The sequence below is a fragment of the Mirounga angustirostris genome, unplaced genomic scaffold (assembly GCF_029215605.1).
Source record: "Mirounga angustirostris isolate CCGP_5_RB_7025 unplaced genomic scaffold, mMirAng1.0.hap1 SCAF_13, whole genome shotgun sequence".
Taxonomy (NCBI): domain Eukaryota; kingdom Metazoa; phylum Chordata; class Mammalia; order Carnivora; family Phocidae; genus Mirounga; species Mirounga angustirostris.
In genome coordinates, this window is record NW_026991721.1 from 41,943,954 (window position 1) to 41,964,952 (window position 20,999).

The 20,999-nt window shown below is 41.9% G+C and overlaps 1 protein-coding gene across 1 annotated transcript in view; it reads right to left on the minus strand.

Annotated features, from left to right (window-relative positions):
• Positions 1 to 15,421, minus strand: part of PDE3B (phosphodiesterase 3B) — a 166,117-nt gene extending 150,696 nt beyond the window's left edge. Inside the window, exon 1 of the mRNA XM_045894079.3 lies at positions 14,162 to 15,421. Within this exon, the coding sequence (XP_045750035.1) occupies positions 14,162 to 15,091 (930 nt within the window). The 5' untranslated portion in view covers positions 15,092 to 15,421. The remainder of the gene's footprint in view (positions 1 to 14,161) is intronic.
• Between the last annotated feature and the right edge of the window lie 5,578 nt (positions 15,422 to 20,999).

Genomic DNA, 20,999 nt, shown 5'->3' on the forward strand with positions numbered 1-20,999 from the left:
CAGCATTTCTAATCATCAGGGAAATGCAAATCAAAACCATAAGGAGATACCACCTCACACATGCCAGAATAGCTAGTATTAAAAAAGACAAGAGGGGCACCTGGGTGGCTCAGTCAGTTAAGCATCTGCCTTCGGCTCAGGTCATGATCCCAGGGTCCTGGGATTGAGCCCCATGTCGGGCATTCTGCTCAGTGGGGAGCCTGCTTCACTCTCTCCCTCTGCCTACTGCTCCTCTGGCTTGTGCTCTCTCTTTCTGTCAAATAAATAAAATCTTAAAAAAAATAAAAATAAAAAACAGGAAATAACAAGTGTTGGTGAAAATGTGGAGGAAAAGGAACCCTCATACACTGCTGACTGTAATATAAACTGGTACTGCCACGGTGGAAAACATTATGGAGGCATCTCAAGGTATTAAAAATAGAAATACTGTAAGACCCAGTAATTCCACTACTGGGTATTTACCCAAAGACAACAACAAAACACTAATTTGAAAAGATATTTTTTTAAAAAAAGATATATGCACCCCTATGTTTGTTGCAGCATTATTTACAACAGCCAAGATATGGAAGCAACCATCGACAGATGAAGAGAGAAAGAAAACATGGTGCATGTATACAATGGAATATTACTCAGCCATAAAAAAGGATGACAACATGGTTGAACCTAGAAGGTATTATACTAAGTGAAATAAGTTAGAAAAAGACAAATACCATGTAATTGCACTTACATGTGTGATCCAAAGAACAAATGAACAAAAAAGAAGAAGAAGAAACAAACCCATAAATAACAGAAAACTGCTGGTTGCCAGAGGAGAGGGGGTTATCGGACAGGCAAAATAGGTGAAAGGGACTGAAAGGTACACAGGCTTCCAGTTATGGAATGAATTAAGTTATAGGGATGAAAGGTACAGCACAAGGAATATGGTCAGTAGTATTATTAACAGTGTTACATAGTGACAAATGATAGCTACACTTCTGGTGAGCACTGCATAACAGAGCTATCCAATCACTGAAACTAATGTAACAACGTGTGTCAACTATACTTCAATTTAAAACAATAACAAAAAAGACGGAGGGGGGGGGGGTAGGGGGGTTACCTGGATGATTCAGTTGGTAAAACATGTAACTACTGATCTCAGGGTCATGAGTTTCAAGCCCCATGTTGGGCATAGAGCTTACATTAAAAAAAAAGATTATATGAGGGTCCACTTGTTGTTATACATTACTACATTTTATCCCTCCTCAACTCCCTTGTGCCAAGGTCAAGATAAGCATCCCATATCCATGGCCATATTTATTTCTCATTTACCCTTTCACTGGGGGAGTAGCACCTTGGAGTCCCAGCTTTTATGCAGAGGTTTCTTATTAGATTCCTGGCTTTGGACAGACTCTAGATTTTATCTCTTGAGCCTAGCCATATCTAACAGAAGCAAATGTTCGAAGTCTCTAAGGATGGTCAGAAACTCATCCAGTGAAAACTGGTTTTAGTGCCTGCTTCCCTCTCAGAATTCCTACTGAAGGAGAGCAGAATATGCTATCCCTAAATATGCTGACATACTGATTTCTATGAAATAGAGATACCTGAATAGCAAAGGAAATATACTTAATAATACTATAGTAACTTTGTATGGTGATTGATAACTACACTGATCATAGTGAGCATTCATAATGTATATAATTGTCAAACCATTAATGTTATTTACCTGAAATTAATATGGTATGTCAACTGTACTTCAATAAAAGATAAAAATTTAAAAATAAATAAAAATAGGGGCAGCTGGGTGGCTCAGTCGTTAAGCGTCTGCCTTCGGCTCAGGTCATGATCCCAGGGTCCTGGGATTGAGCCCCACATCGGGCTCCCTACTCAGCAGGAAGCCTGCTTCTCCCTCTCCCACTCCCCCTGCTTGTGTTCCCTCTCTCGCTGTGTCTCTCTCTGTCAAATAAATAAATAAAATTTTTTTAAAAAAATAAATAAATAAAAATAAAGGTACTTGAGAAACAGCTGATGCAAGGATACTCTAACCCTCCTTTGTCTCCCCCACCCCCAAAAGCAGTAGATAAATCTCCAGTGTGAAAGTTACCTCTCCCTGTGCTAGGAGGTTAGAACGCATCCTTATCATCAGAGATAGGAAAATTAGAGCCAAGAAGGCTATATAAACAAACCTTGTCACTTTTTTTTTTAAGATTTTGTTTATTTGGGCGCCTGGGTGGCTCAGTTGGTTAAAGCGACTGCCTTGGGCTCAGGTCACGATCCTGGAGACCCGGGATCAAGTCCCTCATCGGGCTCCCTGCTCAGGGAGGAGCCTGCTTCTCCCTCTGACCCTCCCCCCTCTCATGTACTCTCTCTCATTCTCGCTCTCTCAAATAAATAAATAAATCTTAAAAAAAAAAAGATTTTGTTTATTTATTTGACAAAGAGAGACAGAGCGAGAGTAGGAACACAAGCAGGGGGAGTGGGAGAGGGAGAAGCAGACTTCCCGCGGAGCAGAGAGCCCAATGTGGGACTCGATCCCAGGACCCTGGGATCATGACCTGAACCGAAGGCAGACCCTTAACGACTGAGCCACCCAGGCACCCAAACCTTGTCACTTCTTTACCAACTTACTGCCCCAAGCCCAAACCCCTTTGTCGTCAATTCTTCATAAATTTATTGTTTCTCTAAGTCAATCAGAGAAAGACACGTATCATATGACCTCACTGATATAAGGAATTCTTAATCTCAGGAAACAAACTGAGGGTTGCTGGAGTGGTGGGGGGTGGGAGGGATGGGGTGGCTGGGTGATAGACATTGGGGAGGGTATGTGCTATGGTGAGTGCTGTGAATTGTGCAAGACTACTGAATCACAGATCTGTACCTCTGAAACAAATAATGCAATATATGTTAAGAAAAAAAAATAAAGAAAAAGATAGCAGTAGGGGAAGAATGAAGGGGGGGAAATCAGAGGGGGGAGACGAACCGCAAGAGACGATGGACTCTGAAAAACAAACTGAGGGTTCTAGAGGGGAGGGGGGTGGGAGGATGGGTTAGCCTGGTGATGGGTATTAAAGAGGGTACGTTCTGCATGGAGCACTGGTGTTATGCACAAACAATGAATCATGGAACACTACATCAAAAACTAATGATGTAATGTATGGTGATTAACATAACAATAAAAAATTTAAAAAATAAAAAAAATTATTGTTTCTCTGTCTAAAAGGTATAAAAGATTCATGCTTTGGTCACTTCTTTGAGTCTCATGTTTGTATGAGGCTCCAATATATACAAAATTAAATTTTTCTCCTGTTAATCTGTTTTATGTCAATTTAGTTATTAGACCAGCCAAAGAACCCAGAAGGAGGGAAATGTTTCCTACCCTCCACTACTTTCACTTCTTTTTTGGGTTCTGTGATTTTCTTACTCAGTGATTCCTTTCAAAAAGTATTCTATACAATGTTTAAACCTGTAGTTATTTCAGTTGGGAGAGTTCTTAGAGGTTTGTTTATACTGGAAATGGCACTTAGCATATTATGGTACTTTATATGTACCATAGCAATTTGGGGCTAGTTAATTCACCTTTCTGCTTTAGTGTCCAGCTGCAAAACAGGATCCCAATACTTACTTGACAGGGTTGTTAAAACTAGCATCCTAGTAAGCACTTGGTAATTATATCTTCTGATAATCCCTCTTTTCTGATCCTGGGATACACTGCTTTACTGCCTATTTTTAGCACTGATATTGACATTTCTGGTAGAGAACTTAAACTTATCTTTTTTAGTTATTAGCATTGATTGGTGACTGGAAGTGAACAGTTTGCCTGATTTGGCTGAGTATGTTTTCTGACTTTTCAGTTTCTTAGTTGACAGAAAGTATTTACCTCCATACGTATTTAGAATAAGGTAGAAATTACACCAGAATAAACGTTAAAAAATTATTTTTAAAGTCAGAGAAGTAAAAAAATAAATAAATAAAAAAAATAAAGTCAGAGAAGTGAATTTTTTTTTTAATATTTTATTTATTTGTCAGAGAGCGAGCAAGCACGGGGGCAAAGGGAGTGGCAGACAGAAGCAGCAGGCAGAGGGAGAAGCAGGCTCCCCACTGAGCCAGGAGCCAGATGCGGGACTTGATCCCAGAATCCTGGGATCATGACCTGAGCTGAAGGCAGAGGATTAAATGATTGAACCACCCAGGTGTCCCAGAAGTGAAATTTTTTTTAATTCATTTTTTACTTGTTTCATACCAAGATGAAACTTTCTTTGAAGATTAAAGGTCAATTATTAATTACTTTTTGAAGGCTTTCTGACTCTCCTCTTAGGAAGGGTTAGTTGTTCCTTCCATAATGTTCCCATGGTACCTTGTTTATACCTCTGCTATCTCACTTACCACATGAATTGTAATTACTTATTTACACTTTCTCTCTCCACTAGAGTTTGATCTCCTTGCAATACAGACCCTGGCTTGTCATCTTAGTATCTCCAGGGCCTGGAACATATAAAAGGCAATTTGCAAATATATGCTAACTCTGATCAAATTAGTTTTTCATTACTTTCCTACATTAACTCTTTAGACATTTGAAATGTGCTTTCTCTCATGTATCCTTTTTGTTGTTCCTTTGATAAGTAATTCTATCGAATTTGAAAAGTTTTATTCTCCATCTATGTACTCATGAACATAAGAAGCAAACTGCAAACTATGATGGGGAAACTGACAAATCCACCAATAAAGTGAGATTTTTAACATTCTCTCCAGATGGGTCACGAAGATAAAGTCAGTAAGGGCACAAATGTGACAAGAACATTTTACAACTTTTTTTTTTTTAAAGATTTTATTTATTTATTTGAGAGAGAGAATGAGATAGAGAGAGCATGAGGGGGGGAGGGTCAGAGGGAGAAGCAGACTCCCTGCCGAGCAGGGAGCCCGATGCGGGACTCGATCCCGGGACTCCAGGATCATGACCTGAGCCGAAGGCAGTCGCTTAACCAACTGAGCCACCCAGGCGCCCCATTTTACAACTTTTACCTACCAGACAGCTCACAAGCATTGTACCTAAAAATTGAAAAAGATATACTATTTTCAAGCACACAGAAGATATGTTCTGAAAACTGTTAGGCCACATTCTTTGCTCACAAGGCAATTAAATCAGAAAACAACAATAAAATAACGAGAAAGCCTACATGATTAGAAATTTTTATTATTTCTAAACAACTTGTTAGTCAAAGGGAAATCAAAATGAAAATCAGAAAATGCTTAGGGCTGAACCATAACAATACTACACATCAAAACTTGCGAGATTCAACTAAAGCAGTAGTTACAGAAAAATGTATAATCTTCAATGCATACACTAAAAAAGCTAAAAATTGATGACATTGGCATCCCAGTTACAAAGTTGGAAAAAGAGGGGCGCCTGGGTGGCTCAGTTGGTTGAGTGGCTGCCTTTGGCTCAGGTCATGATCCCAGGGTCCTGGGATCGAGCCCCTCATCGGGCTCCCTGCTCAGCAGGAAGCCTGCTTCTCCCTCTGCCTGCCGCTCCCCCTGCTTGTGCTCTCTGTCAAATAAATAAATAAAATCTTAAAAAAAACCCAAAAAACCAAAGTTAGAAAAAGAACAAGAAGGGGCACCTGGGTGGCTAAGTCAGTTAAGCTTACGACTCTTGATTTTGGCTCAGGTCACGATCTCAGGGTCATGGACCAAGCCCTGCTCCAAGCTCCTCGTTCAGTGGGGAGTCTGCTTGAGATTTTCTCTCTTCCTCTCCCTCTGCCCCTCCCTGCCACTCCTGTGTATGAACATGAGACACGCATACTCTCTTTCTCTAAAATAAATAAATCTTAAAAAAAAAACTCAAAGAAAGAAAATAATAATAAAAGAGCTGATATAAATAAAGTAGAAAATAAGTACCAATCCAAAGAGCTGATTTTTTAAAAAAATTAAAAAGCAAATAAACTTCTAGCAAGGCTGATTAAGAAACAAAGAAAAAAGAGACAAATGATATTAGAAATGAAAAAGATATAAATTCAAATGCTGAACAGTCTAAACAGATAATAAAAAGATATTATGAACCAAGAAAACCTGAAAAGTTACATTAAATAAATTCCTAGAAAAATATAACTTAAAAATTTCAATCAAAAACAAATTCATCTCTAAACTGTTCAACAAAAGATTTAATTCAGTGCTGATCAAAATCCCAACAGGATTTTTTGTGAAACTTGACAAACTTATTCTAAAATTTATATTGAAAAGCAAAGTCCAAAAAAAAACCCCAACATACTCTTGAATAAGAGTAACTATTCAAGTGGATTTACCATATATTGTCTTATTATAAAGCTATTATAATTAAGACAGTGTGGTATCAACACAGGGTGCATAAACTAACCAATGAAACCTAGAGGGGTGCCTGGGCAGCTCAGTCAGTTAAGCTTCTGCCTTGGGCTCAGGTTATGATCCCAGGGTTCTGGGATCGAGTGCCACATGGGGCTCCCTGCTCAGCGGGGAGTCTGCTTCTCCCTCTCCGTCTGTCTGCCCCTCCCCCTGTTTGTGCTTGCTCTCTCTGTCAAATAAATAAATAAATCTTTAAAAAATATTAAAAATAAAAAGAAAGAAACCTAATAGAGAGCCCAGATACAGATTCATATATACACTGAATCTTGATATATGCAGTGGTAGCACTGCTGATAAATGGAGAATAATTTTTCAATAAATTGTGTTGACATAAATGAATATTCACTGGATAAAAAATGAGACTGGATCTCTATATCACATCACACATATAAATTAATTCTAGGTGGGTAAAAACATTTTGAAAGGAAAAACTTTAAAACTTTAAAAAGACAATATAGAAGTCTATTTTATGAATTCCAATAGGGAAGGGTTTTATGAACAAGATACAGAGTCTTACCATTAGAGGAAAAGACTGGCAAATCTGACGGCATTAAAATTAAGAACTTCAGTTATCAAAAGACACCATAAAAACGGAAAGAAAATATGGCCAATTCAAATAATCAATAAAGGATTAATGTCCAGAATATATAAAGAACTCATGATTTAATGAGGAAAAAATGAACCACCCAATTTTTTTTTTTTTTAAGATTTTATTTATTTATTTGACAGACAGAGACACAGCGAGAGAGGGAACACAAGCAGGGGGAGTGGGAGAGGGAGAAGCAGGCTTCCCGCTGGGCAGGGAGCCTGGATGCGGGGGGGATGCGGGGCTCGATCCCAGGACCCTGGGATCATGACCTGAGCCGAAGGCAGAAGCTTATCCGACTGAGCCTCCCAGGTGCCCCTGAACCACCCAATTTTTAAAAGAGCAAACGATATAAACAGGTAATCCCTGAATAAGAAATGTAGTCCATAAACATAAAAAATACTCAGCCTTATGTGTAATTAGTTAACTACAAATCAAAATCACAAAGAAACACCATTTCACACCCATTAGAGTCGGTAAATAGGAATTATCAGTTTGATGGCATGCTGATTCACTGCTAGCAAAAGTATAAATGGTATAACCATTGTGAAAAACAATTCAGCTTGCCAGAGTGTCTTAGTTTTCTACTTACTGCCACTTGTACGGGTTGAATTGTGCTCCCCAAAAAAAGATGTTAAAATCCTAACCTTCAGTATCTCAGAAGGTGACTTTATTTGGAAATAAGGTCTTCACAGAAGCAATTAAATTAAAATGAGGTCATTAGCATGGGCCTTAATCCTATATGACTGGGCCCTTACAAAAAGGGGAAATTGGGACACAAAGGGAACAGGCACAGAGGGAAAAACTAGGTGAAGAGACACAGAGAAAGTGCCATGGGAAAGTGAAGGCAAAGATAGGGGTGATGCATCTATAATCCAAAAAATGCCTAAGATCGCCAGCAAACTACCAGAAGCTGGGAGACAGGCACAGAACAGCTTCACCCTCAAAGCTCTTGCGAAGGAACCAACCCTGCCCGGACACACCCTGATCTTGGACTTCTAGGCTCCAGAACAGACACAATGGATCTCGGTGATTTAAGCCACCCAGTTTGTGGTACTTTGTTATAGCAACCCATGCAAACTGTTATAGCAGTTAATGCAAATGAATACATTCCTTTAATAAATAGCCAAAAACTCAGTGGTATAAAACAACATAAATTTATTATCTTAGAGTTCTATGGGTCAGGCTGGTCTGACTGAGCTAAAATCAAGGTATCGGCAAGGCTTCATTACTTTCTGGGAGCTCCAGGGAAAAATCCCTTTCCTTGTCTTTTCCAGCTTCAAGACAGTGCCTGCTTTCTTTGGCTCCAGGCCTTTTTCTCCCACCTCAAAGCCAAAGGTGGATTGAGTCTTTCTCACACTGTATTATTCTAACCGTAATGCCACTGTTACATCTCTTGCTGTGATCTCTTCTGTCTCCCTCTTCTGCTTTTGAAGGGCCCTTGCAATTATACTGGATCCACTCAGATAATCCTGGTTATCTCCCCATCTCAAGGCCCTTAACTTAATCTCATCTGCAAAGTCCCCTTTGCCATGTAAAGCAACAAATTCATAAATTCCAGGGATTAGAACAGGGACATCTTTGTGGTACCATTATTCTGCCTAGTAAAGTTGAATACAAACGTACCTTGCAACTCAGCAATTCTACTTCTAGATGCACACATGCACCAGGAGACCTTTACAAGAATTTTCATAGCAGCATTGTACATAATAGCAAAAAAATTGAAAACCACCCAAGGGTCCATGAACAGTGGAATGGATAAATAAATTTTACTATGGCCATACAATGAAATTCTATAGAGCACTGAAAATTAACTACAACTATCCAAATCAACATGATGAATCTTAGAAAACATCAGAAAAAAAGGTTATGGAAGAATTCATACAGCATGATTCTATTTACTTAAAGTTCAGACACAGGCAACACTAACAACACATTATTTACTTAGGAAACATTCATGAGGATTATAATTATGAAGATAAGCAAGGGAATGAATAGCAAAAAAAATAAATCAGGATAGATGTACTGCCTCTGGCACAGGGAGAAGGAGAAGCAAAATAGGTTACACAGGGAACTTCAAAGAAAATGAGTGCTGAGTACATGACTTTAGTTTTACTTTCTTCTTTAAACTGTATAAAAATATACATATGTATAGTCTTTCCTGCATGGCATTTCTCATTTACAAATTTAAACATTAAATAACTGTAAAATACAATGAATGCAAGTTGTATGAAATCTAAGGAAGTAGTCAAACAACGTACTCTAACTGATAGAGGAGGGATAAAGAAGATCTTTATCTTTTAAGATCCCCGCTAGGTAGCAATAGTGAAGGGAAAGTTCTAGGTTGTAAAAGTAAAAGACAGCAGGAAATACATTCCTCTGCCCCAAGATCTAGGAAAAAGCTTCTAATAATCACTTAAATAAACGTGGATTAACTTCTATATGATAAGGTGAACAATGTCATAAACTGTCAGAAATGACTCAGAACTCAGCTCTCCTCAAGTTTTGCTTGGCTAACACAGTTGTTCAGTTTGTTTTGTTCAGATTGAATGCCCTTAGGCAAAGTAGGCAATGATCAGTTCACTTCCATTCTTCTTACCCTCTCCTCCTTCCTCAACATGTAACATAAATGTGTTATGTAGCTGGCCTCTGAAGGCACTGGAGTTTGAGACCAGCTGCATCCTGACAAGTCACCTGAAACAACCACATGAGGTACCAAGTGTGTCTTCAAGGTCATTATGAGCCAGATGATCAAGAGTCTCTCCTATCTTTCTCTCTCCCACCACTCTCCACCCTACCACCTTTTTTTTTTTCCCAAGGATATCATTTATCATGTAATTGGAGATAACTGGCAAAATTAAAGACAGCCTTGGAAAACTACGACTGCAGGGGCATATGCTCTTTATAGAAAATACAGAGGGACTAGAAGCCAAGACCTGGGCTCTAATCCCTGTATCCCAATATTTCACAGCATAACCTAGACACGATACTATCTCTCTGGAGTTGAATTACTTTCCTTTCTATAAAATGACATTTCAATTAGATAAATTTTAAATCTCTCTATAGCTATATAAATATATTTATGTTGAAATAAACTGGAAATTTTCAGCAAGTATAGTTTGTTCTTGCTTTGGATGGGGTATAGGAAAGTGGGAAAATGTGCTAGGGAAATGGGCTGACATGGTAACTGAATGGGAAAAAGGAAAGAGACTAAAATGGGCCTCCCTCTGAGGAGGACAATGAAAACAAACTATACAGTTTTACTCATGGTTGACCCTACTTACCTTTCACTCAGTATGGGAAAACACAAACTATGAAGATGTTATTATTTCATATGATATAATGAAAATACTCTATCTCACATCATCACTGCTTCACGTGATTTGTTACCTTTTTTTTTCACCTTTTACTTTTAAATATGGCCAACTTTGCCATAATGGAACTTTGTCCTCAGCTTACACACTGATGTATCACTGTACTTTCTAGATTCTTAATCTTGGGACGCCTGGGTGGCTCAGGTCATGATCCCAGGGTCCTGGGATGGAGCCCTGCGTCGGGCTCCCTGCTCCACGGGAGGTCTGCTTCTCCCTCTCCCGCTCCCCCTGCTTGTGTTCCCTCTTTTGCTGTGTCTTTCTCTGTCAAATAAATAAAATCTTTTAAAAAAATAAAATAAAGATTCTTAATCTTAAATAAGATTTTCTTAAAGGAGATTTCAACCAGTGTGAATGGTAAAAACGAGAGAAAAGAAGTCTACAAGTCAATAACAATAAGCAGTCCTCAAACAGCCAGAACCAAGGATGGATGTGAATCCATGTGGTGTTCCGTAAATCCCAGATGGCTTTTTAAAAAACAAAACAAGCAAAAGGCTAAAAGCAGGCTGTAGAGGACTTCCCAAGCCAGAGTCAAGAGCATGAACTTTATCCTGTGAACAATGAAAAACCTAAGAGATTTTTAAGAGTGATTTGATTAAATCTGTGTTTTTGAAAGATAACGCAGATGACAGAGTACATATACAATATTTACAAAATAGAGCATAAAATAATTATGTAGGCTGATATTTTTCTACAAAAACATTAACATGAAATTAGAATAAAACACTCATTAAAACCATAAAATAAATATCACAAACACTAAAGTATTATTAAAGAAATTCATAGTGGGTTTTGCCTTGCAAATTCCTTAAAGGGGTAAATAGTCACTTAAACTTTAAAAAATTTTTTAAAAGCCTTCATACTACATGTGTATATCTTTTTCAAATAAAATTAACACTTTAAGTAATATTTATGGGCTTTAAGGCCACAGAATCTTTAAATATTTACCCAACCATTTAGAAAGCACCTAGCATTTTAGGTATAGAAAAATTTCTCACACACTAACTTACATCTTTCAAAGCCTCGTACTTACCTAGTCTATCACACAACAAAGAACCTGGCTGAAAAGCTGAAAACTACACTGTAGACTACACAAGTAAAATGGCATAGATATTTAGTTTGTTAAATTCTGGCTTCTATGTAGACAACTGATTTTTTTTTCTTTTAGCTTCCTATTAATTTCAGCTGACTGCTGGCAAATGTACTACAGACTTAGCGCTTCTTTCCATTAACCCACCAGCACTAACTAGATTTAAACTTTAAATCTCTAAATGCTTTGTGAATAACAACAAAAACCCTTCGCTAAGAACTGACACACACAGCATATACACCAGATGCTACCAATCTAATTATGAAAATAAAGTATCTTACAAACATATGCCCTGATTTTTCAACATCATACCTAACATCTCAAAACTTGAAAATTATTTTAAATCTGCTCTGACACAATTAAAAATGTTTATTATTAATGAGTTTTCAATTGTTTTTCAAAGAGGTTCATAAAAACATTTAAGTACTTAAGGAAATGAAAGTATAATTATTTTGTTATCAATCCAAAAATGAATCTACATACACTTTTTAGAAGTTCTCTATTCAAAAAACAGAGTATTTGCTCATCTTTTCCAATTAAAAAAAGATAGCAGTATTAACACTCAACATTTAAGTTAAAGTTCAAGAACTACTAATTTGTGATGTTTTAATTACATTTTTATTTATAACTTACTAAAAGAAATGGATTCTAAAATTGGAAGTTATTATAGAATTAATGTACTGGGATCCCCTAACTTGACAGGATCCTGAGACTCAGAAAAATTCACTCACTGACTCTTCCAGGATTACACAGCAGAGCCAAGATTTTTACCCTTGACCCTCTGCCGATGAATTCAGGACATTTCCCCCCTGTATCAAGTTCTACCCAAAATCTTTTTTGTCTTCCTTCACTTTCTGAAACAAAAAGGTGGCTTCACAATTTTCATATACAAAGTTCAGCACTAAAATTAGAAAATCTCTTATCTTTTACTTCCATAAAAGTACTGCCCTTTTTAAAAGTGAAATTGTATTTTCCTCTAATACAAGTAATAAATGAAGCAACCTAGCAATAACAACAACAGTGTACCTAGCTGAAGGCTGAAAAGGGTTGCTGCTTTGGAAAGGGCATCAGACTAGGATTAAGACGACCGGGAATTTTCGATTTACAAGACAACAGCCACAATGGACTACGCCAACAGATTACAATTAAAATACATTAAAGTGTAATACTGTTAAGTACAGGAAATTTGTCTACAAATGTGATGAGATTGCTAAAACACTTTTCCGGTGTTAAAAAAATACAATCTATTCACATATAGTCAAACCAAATGCCATTCAGGCTATGAAATGGGCGGTATTACGCTCACTGTTCTGCCGTAAATCTTCTCCCAACAGTTTTTCTCCTGACACATTTTTCTAAGCATTGTCTAGTATCACTGGCTGTAAACTAAGAAAGCAAAAGGCATAACATTTTTTGAACAATTCTTTCTAGCATGTGGCCAAATAACTACAGACCACAAAAGCGGCCTCTGAGAGCACTTTTCAAGAAGTAAAGTGTGGTCTCACTGAAACAGTGCAGATCAGTGTTAAACATAAAATCAGTGAAGTAGCTTGAAGATTATTAAGAAAAGAGAGCATCAGATGTCGCAAGAACAAGAAACGTTTGTGTCAAATACACTGCATTACAGTGTAAAACACATCACCAATCAAAAAGTCTGAAAACCAATGGGATAGACTCCTACTCTCCTACTTAAAACCTCTACACACATCCTTTTAGTTGCTTAGAAAACAGCATTGAAAACTTGAAAGGTCTAGGTTCAAATCCCTGCACTGCCACTTATTGGATGTGTGAAGTTGGGTAGCCTCTTTAAGCCTCAATTTACTCAGCTCTAAATTGGGATTGTCATCTACCACACAGGATTTTTGTGAGCATTTGGGACAATATATGTAATATTTCGCACCTAGCACATGCTCAATGAATAACAACTATATTCGCTGATTTCTTGGTGATGTAGAACAAGATTTCTCTAAACCACATAAAGAGAAACTCTTCCCTGAGGAAGATTTCAATTCCTTTAAAAAACAAAAACATGTAAACCTACGGGGGGAAAAAAAATGGAAATGCTTTTGGCATCTTTCCAAACATTACTAAGTTTAAAGGTTAAATTGTTACAACATTCTCCTAATTATGCAACAAATACACACGACCATGAGTTAGTCTGTAAAAGATTATAATGGCCTATATTACTGAAATGGGGGAGGGGGAAGAACCCTTAACAATTATTTCCAACGATCTTTTCATCTACACGAAGCCTCAGTTCCGAAGCTCATCGCTGTTCATTATATGATATCAAATTCTTCCTCTCGATTATCAAGAATGAAAGGGCACTGATTAAAATTTATATATATATACACACGTATTCAACCTAATGCCTGTATGTTATCACTGGGGAGACACCACCATTATAACGGCAACAACTGCATCAAAAAGACCTACATCAGTGTATACTAAAGTGGCAGTCGTCGATCTATTAAACCGCAAATAATTCACTTCATTCCTGAGAACTCATCTATCGCATGAGCAAAGTCTTTAAAAAGTGCAATATGATCAGTCTCCTCTTTCATTTCCATTCCAAGATAAAAGGTACCTCTGCGTGTTTAAAAAGCCTCCTGTAATTTAGGAATTCTTTCCAGAACAAAACTTCCCCCCCCCCCCCCCCACCCTGGAAGTGAACATGCTTTCAAGTACGCTAATTCAGGTTGGGAACTGAAGCGATAAAACCGCGCTCACTTCCTTACCAAGCCGTGCTCTCTGGTAACATACCTGTTCTCGGGAAATGCAAGGCAACGAAGGTCTCCTGAACATCTTGCAACTGCCGGAGTAACCGGCCGAAGTTTCTCCGAACGACACGCAGCTGGACCTCCTGCGGGGTCTGATCACAGGCACTTTGTCCTCGGAGGCACTGGCCAAGCGAGGATGGTGAGGGGCTTCCCTGATCTGAAAGAAGTGATCCAAGCCCAGGGCTAGCAGGCAGCCGGCGTCCCCGACCAGGCAGGAGAGCAGCGGCCTGAGGGCAGCGGGCAGAGACCCGAGGCCGGTGAAGGAGACCCACCAGACGAAGCTGGAGAAGAGCAGCACCAGGATGCGGTGCCGGAGCCTCGCCGGGTGCGCGAGCGTCAGCAAGCCCACGCAGCTCAGCACCAAGAACAACCTGCCCGCCACCGCCGGGGGCGTGTGCGGGGCCGCGGCGGAGGCCCCCGCGTCTCCGGACCCCCAAGCCCACGCCCACGCCTGCCACCCCAAGAAGTCCCCCAGGTAACAGCAGGCGGGCAGCGCCAGCAGCCACCAGGAGCCGCCGCCGCTCCGGCCCGGCCCGGGGCCCCGCTTGCTCCGGGTCAAGAAGCAGGTGAGGAAGAAAAAGGCACAGGCGATGCTGAACAGGGGGCTGAGGCTGTGAGAGCACACGCTCAGCAGGGTCCGCAGCCGGGCGGCCCCGGCAGCCCAGCTCCCGGGCCCCGAGCCGAGCAGCAGGGCGAGGACAAAGGCGGCCAGGGCGCCCAGCGAGAGGCGCGCCCGGGCGGAGGGGGAGGCCGGTGGCGGCAGCAGCAGCTCCACGTTGCAGAAGCGGCAGAGGTGGAAGAAGAAGCCGCGCGGAGGGTCCTGCCGCAGGGGGCTCACGCAGCTCTTCACGTAGCCGTTCCTCAGACTCTCGGGGGGCGAGGCGGCCCCGTCCGGCGGCTGCGGGCACCGCATGGCTTTGGCGTCTCGCTCGTCCCTCCTCACGGCCCGGACCGCGGCTGCCGCCCCCGCGCTCGGGGCGCCCCCCGGCTCGGCTGCGCGTCAGGGTTGCGCCCGCCGCCGCGGCCCGGGGTCCCCGCCGCGCGGGCGGAGGAGTGGCGGGGTCCGGGACATGCTGACGGAGGAGCGCGGCGGAAGGGACTGTTCTCGGGACCGCGCGGCCGCCCCTCCGTGTCCTCGGGCACTTCTCGGGACTGCAGACTCGGCGTCGCCGCCCAGCTCCCGCGGGCTGCAGCAGTTAGCTCCCGGCCCCAGCCTGGTCCGTTGGGCGCGCGAGCGGCGGCGGGCGGGCGGGCGCTCCTCCCCCGTGCCTGCCCCGGGCGGGCGCGCGCCCCGCCCGCCGCTCGCGCGCGCCCGCGTCCCGTCCCGCCGCCGCCGCCGCCGCCGCCCCGGACGCGAGCAAGGGACCCCGCCGACGGAGCGTGCCAGGCCCGGGGAGAGCGCGGCCGGGGCCGGCAGGGGAGGGCGAGGTCCTCTCCGGATGGAAGGGGACAAGCCCGCCAACCTGGGACCCCAGGCGCGCAGGTTCCCTTTGGGGGTGAGGCACAAACACGCAGCCAGGCTCCAACAGGTCACCCCTGGGGTTTGGGAGAGAGAGGGTGTTTGCGGCCCCCAAGGGGAGTGCCTAGTTGGGAAACCGAGTTGAGCGGGGAAGCTGGACCCGCCTCTAACTCACCCCGGTTCAGGGTGGGCCCTTGGACTGTCCGAACTGTGACCCGCTAAGGACCAGCCACCGCCATGGGCATGGCAAAGGATTCCGTAACCACCGTGCCTGGGTCTGCGCTCAACAGCAACGTGGAATCTTGGGCCACGCAGCAGGCCCGGGAGATTGGCTCGTAGGAAGGAGCGTGCACGTGGAGGGCTCTCCCGGAGCATCCGAGTACATATTCCTGAGCTTGTCTTCCTCAAGAACTGTCTTCACAGGCAAGGAACTAAGGTCCCAGCCTCCACTTCACACCCTGGCCATACATACCCACTGGTTCACATCTGTGTCTCCCTGAACAAGCACAGAAAATCTGTTGTCACAAAGTTGTTCCACCTTGAAGTCTTTCTCGCTGTTAACAGCGTGTTCTAGAGAAGGGCAGATGGGAGGATTCGGCGTCCTCTCCAAGACCATTGCCCAGTTGGGATCGGTTGGCCACGAAAGGAGCCAAAGAAGATGCTATCTGAATTACTGGTGAAACTAGCAACATGGAAACACTGACCTGAAAGTGAGAAGAACTTTGCTGTACCAAAGGGACTGCTCTGGAATCTAACCAATCATAACTGCCTTAGAGAGTGAACTGTGTTTCCGTCCACCGAAACTCTCCCTTCAACCTCATGACAGGCCTGCATTTCTCAAAGAGCTAATTCCACATTTTTCCAGGGAGATGAGAAACCTTACTGTGTGGTAAATCCCACAAACAGGCCCATTTTTCACCAATTAATCTCTGCCCACAGCCATGACCTAAAACAGACCATTTTCGTATATGGCCATAGTTCACATACATAGCAGAAATCGCTGCGAAATTAGCACAGGCATTTGACCAAGATGGAAAAAAGGACCAGAATTCCGTTTCCTTTTCTGTCTCTTGAACAAAGGAAAAAATATTTAATAGAGTTTTCAAATTGATTACTCAAATGCTTTCCTTAAAAGATCAAAAGCCATGGTGATCTTTCTCTACCATGACAATGGAAGTTTTTTTAAGTATCATTTCAACACAACTCAACAAATACATTTTTAAAATGATATGCACAGCGCTCATCTCTACCAAAGATTAAAGTAGGAACCTTTGTGGATACATTTTGAGCTTTTACAGAAGGGCATGGCAAAACTAGCACATAAATTCTCATAAGAAATAATAAACTGTTGGGGCGCCTGGGTGGCTCAGTTGGTTAAGCCTCTGCCTTCAGCTCAGGTCTTGAGCAAAGGGTCCTGGGATGGAGCCCTGAATTGGGGTCCCTGCTTAGCCAGGAGTCCGCTTCTTCCTCTGCCCCTCACCCCGCTCTCGTGCTCTCTCTCTCTCCTCAAATAAATAAATAAAATATTTAGAAAAAAAGATAATAAACTGATTTGAAAATTAGAACAAATTCAGATTAAAGTTGTTGTTTTAAAGCCTCAGTTAGTAATTTGAGGTGGGATAGGCATGGTAATAGTAATGGACTAGAAATCCGTTTCATAGCTTCTAATCCTGGCCCAGCCACTCATGTCCCAGCATTGAGCAAGTCACGTTAACATTTCCAGGCCTTGTTCACCTCAGTTGTAAAATTGCTGGAAGTTAATTCTGATGCGCTTTAAGGTCCCTTCCAGTCTTAAAAAGGTTGATTTCTGTATGACAAAAATATATAGGCATCCTTAGGATCCATGCTTCCGATTGCCAAGAGCAACCTTTGAATTATTTGTACCATCAAACTAAAGAAAACTCTCAGTGTTGACAAATCAAAAGAATTTGTATCAAAGAATTATTATCTGGCAAATAAAATTTAAAATACTCTTCATACTCCCCAGTTCTTTCATCTTCTTTCAGCTGTCCTCCCATGTCTTTATAAGGCTAAAAGCCCAACTTTTTCAATAACCTATGTTTGGAATGCATACCTCTAAACACCAACCCCAGCACCTGCCAGGATTCTAAAATAAAATGTAAGGACATAACTAAAGACCATCAGTTTACTTAACTAAAAATATGCACAAAAAGAATGAGCTTACTATGTTTATAGCAACTCCCTTCTCTGTTTACAATCCATGTCAAAGATTATTAGTAAGCTGCATTTCTTAGAGTTCAAATTATTTAATCATTCTTTTGCCAGATTTAAACAACAAAGAGAATTACTTAGCTCTTGTCTTTAGGTTCAGGAATGTATGACCATTATCTGTTGTGGAAAAAAGACCTAGAGTCACGGCACACCTTTGACTTTTCTCAGTACTCTACCCCTGTCTTATTTTACCTGACTTTGCCTTTGCTCACATCTTGACCCATGAATTCTCCACCAGAATCATTCTCCCAGTTTGATGATGCATGACATGGAATCCTAGTGCTTACCACCCGGCTCCCGAGTTGTTCTGGTGCAATGCAACCCTGTGTGTATTCTTCTATTCTGAATGGGGTCCGTGCTGTCAAGTTCCAAAGACCAGTTTTCCCATGTTCCTCGGTTTGTAGGATGAGAATTTTGTTCTCCATTTTAGGTACCCACACCAGTAAGTTGATAGTGCCCCCAATTAACTATGGAAGAACTAAAACCCTGTTTAGGTCTTTCCAGTCCCAGGGCCAAAAGCTCTGCCCCTAAACACTAGTTCACTAGTCTGAGGTTCACTGGTCTAGTAGCTAAGGATCCCCCTTGACAGGCCTTCTACATGCCCCTGCCTGCCCACCTGTCTAACCTTATAAGCAGCAGTTGCAATGTCCCATTACTGGGCTCAACCCAACTGTTAGAACACCTGCCTCTTCATCTGGGACCTCTGGTGCTCACCATTGCTGGCCTGGAAATTGCCTTCTCTGTAAATTACCTTGTTCTCTCCTTAACCTTCATCCTCAGAGAAGGGAAATAACAATTGAGCCTCATGGTAGGTCTCAGCTCCTCCTCCCCACCTGCCCTGTCTTCTGATAAAGTGCAACTATCTGTCCTTGTAACTTGCACTTTCAACCTTTTTTAAGAAGATAGGATTATTTTCTAAATAAAATCCAGATGTAAAGAAATCCATGTCTCAAGCAGTATTCCCAGAAATTCCCTTCTAAAATTAAATATTTGTAAATGGATGTTAGCAGCTACACCTGTTGGTGACATTACAGTTATGATCATGGAATGTAAGAAGGAAGGGATGGTAAAGAGGTTGGATGAGAAGTAGGACTCAGTCCAGTCATTATCGCTGTCCTGTGGTCAGGTGACTCCTCAGGGTCTCACTCCTCAGGATGATAATGAGCAGCCTCTAAAGATTTGCTAAGAGCAGTGGAAAAGCAGGGGATAATTGGTTACCAGTTCTTTAAGAGCTTTTTATTACTGTTCCCATTCTGCATTGTTGCCTCTCAACCAGCATTTTAAAACGTTTTTCAAGAGAAATATTATGCAAACAATCAAATGGTTATGTGGGAGGGAGCAGGGGAATGGGTGAAACAGGTGATAGGCATTAAGGAGGGCACTTGTGATAAGAACCGGGTGATGTATGGAGGTGTTGAATCACTATATTGTACACCTGAAACTAATATAACACTATGTTAACTGACTGGAATTTAAATTAAAACTTAAAAAAAAAAAGAAATATGATGCAAATAAAAGCAGAATGCTCTTATTGAAGTGGAGGTGCCCCCGAGGCCTGAGAACTTCAAATGGGCAGTTCCAACACCGCCTACCCTGACCTGAAGCTCCTCTCTAGAACCCCTGGGCAAAAGGAGGGTAGAAAGGATGGAGAACAAAGGAAGGAAGGAAGGAAGGAAGGAAGGAAGAGAGGGAGGGAGGGAGGAAGGAAGGAAGGAAGGAAGGAAGGAAGGAAGGATGGATAGGAGGGAGGAAGGGAGGAAGACTTTAAACCTCTGAAATAGAACATAAAAAAAATGGATTTGAATTGGATTTGGGGGCTTAGAACTGAGTGCTCTTTCTAAAATGCAGTTTTTCTAGAGGCGCCTGGGTGGCTTAGTCAGTTAAGCGGCTGCCTTCAGCTGGGGTCATGATCTCAGGGTCCTGGGATCAAGCCCCACATGGGGCTCCCTGCTGAGCGGGGAGCCTGCTTCTCCCTCTCCTCCCTGCTTGTGTTCTCTCTCGCTATCTCTCTCTCTCTCAAATAAATAAATAAAATCTTAAAAATAAATAAATAAAATGCAGTTTTTCTGAATTCAGTAATAAAGCAACCCTAATTTCTGAGAAATAACGATATAAAGCAGTCTGACAAATTCTAAGTACCAGTCTGAGATTCCAAATTCCTAAAACTAGAGCCATTCCTTAAGGTATATGAAAACCTTATAAGGTTTTGAAAGAATGAAAGAATTAGCATTTACAAATATACATTTGAAAGTCAAATAGACTGGCTTTTCTCTGGTATAGAAAGGTCCCTGTGTTCAGGGTGCAGTGGTGACTCGATTGTCTATGTTAAAATACCCATTTCCTTCCAGCTAACACTCATCTCAGAATCTGAGCCTCACTTTGACTCACTCTTGTTTTTTAAAGATTTTATTTATTTGTTTATTTATTTATTTATTTATTTAAGAAAGAGAGTGGGGAGGCACCTGGGTGGCTCAGTCAGTTAAGTGATTGCCTTCGGCTCTGGTCATGATCCCAAGGTCCTGGGATCGAGCTCCATGTCCAGCTCCCTGCTTGGCAGGGAGTCTGCTTCTCCCTCTCCCTCTGCCTGGCGCTCCCCCTGATTGTGCTCTCTCGCTCTCAAATGAATAAATAAAATTTTTAAAAGAGAGAGCGAGCACGTGTGTGTGTGTGCGCGCATGCGCGCATGTATGGGTGTGAGTTCGAGAAGCGGTAGGGGCAGAGGGGGAGAGAGAGGGACGAGCAGACTCCATGCTGAGCACAGAGCCCAACCTGTGGCTTGCTCTCAAGACCCTGAGATGAAACCAAGAGTCGATGCTTAACCGACTGCACCACCCAGGTGCCCCTTGACTCATTCTTTAGTTCATCTTGACAAGTATTTACTGAGTGTCTACTATATGCAGAGCACTCTGCTAGATGCTATTTAGAACTTTAAAAACTATAGAGGTCTTTAGAAGCTTCCTCAAGCTGCAGCTCTATGTGGGAGATAGGGCCTATGCACATAGACTGTTAAGGAGCACAAGAGAATATATGGTAAACTCTGTCGAGAACAGTGCTTCAGACCTATTAAAGAAGAGAGGAGCGCCTGGGTGACTCAGTGGGTTAAGTGTCTGCCTTCGGCTCAGGTCATGAT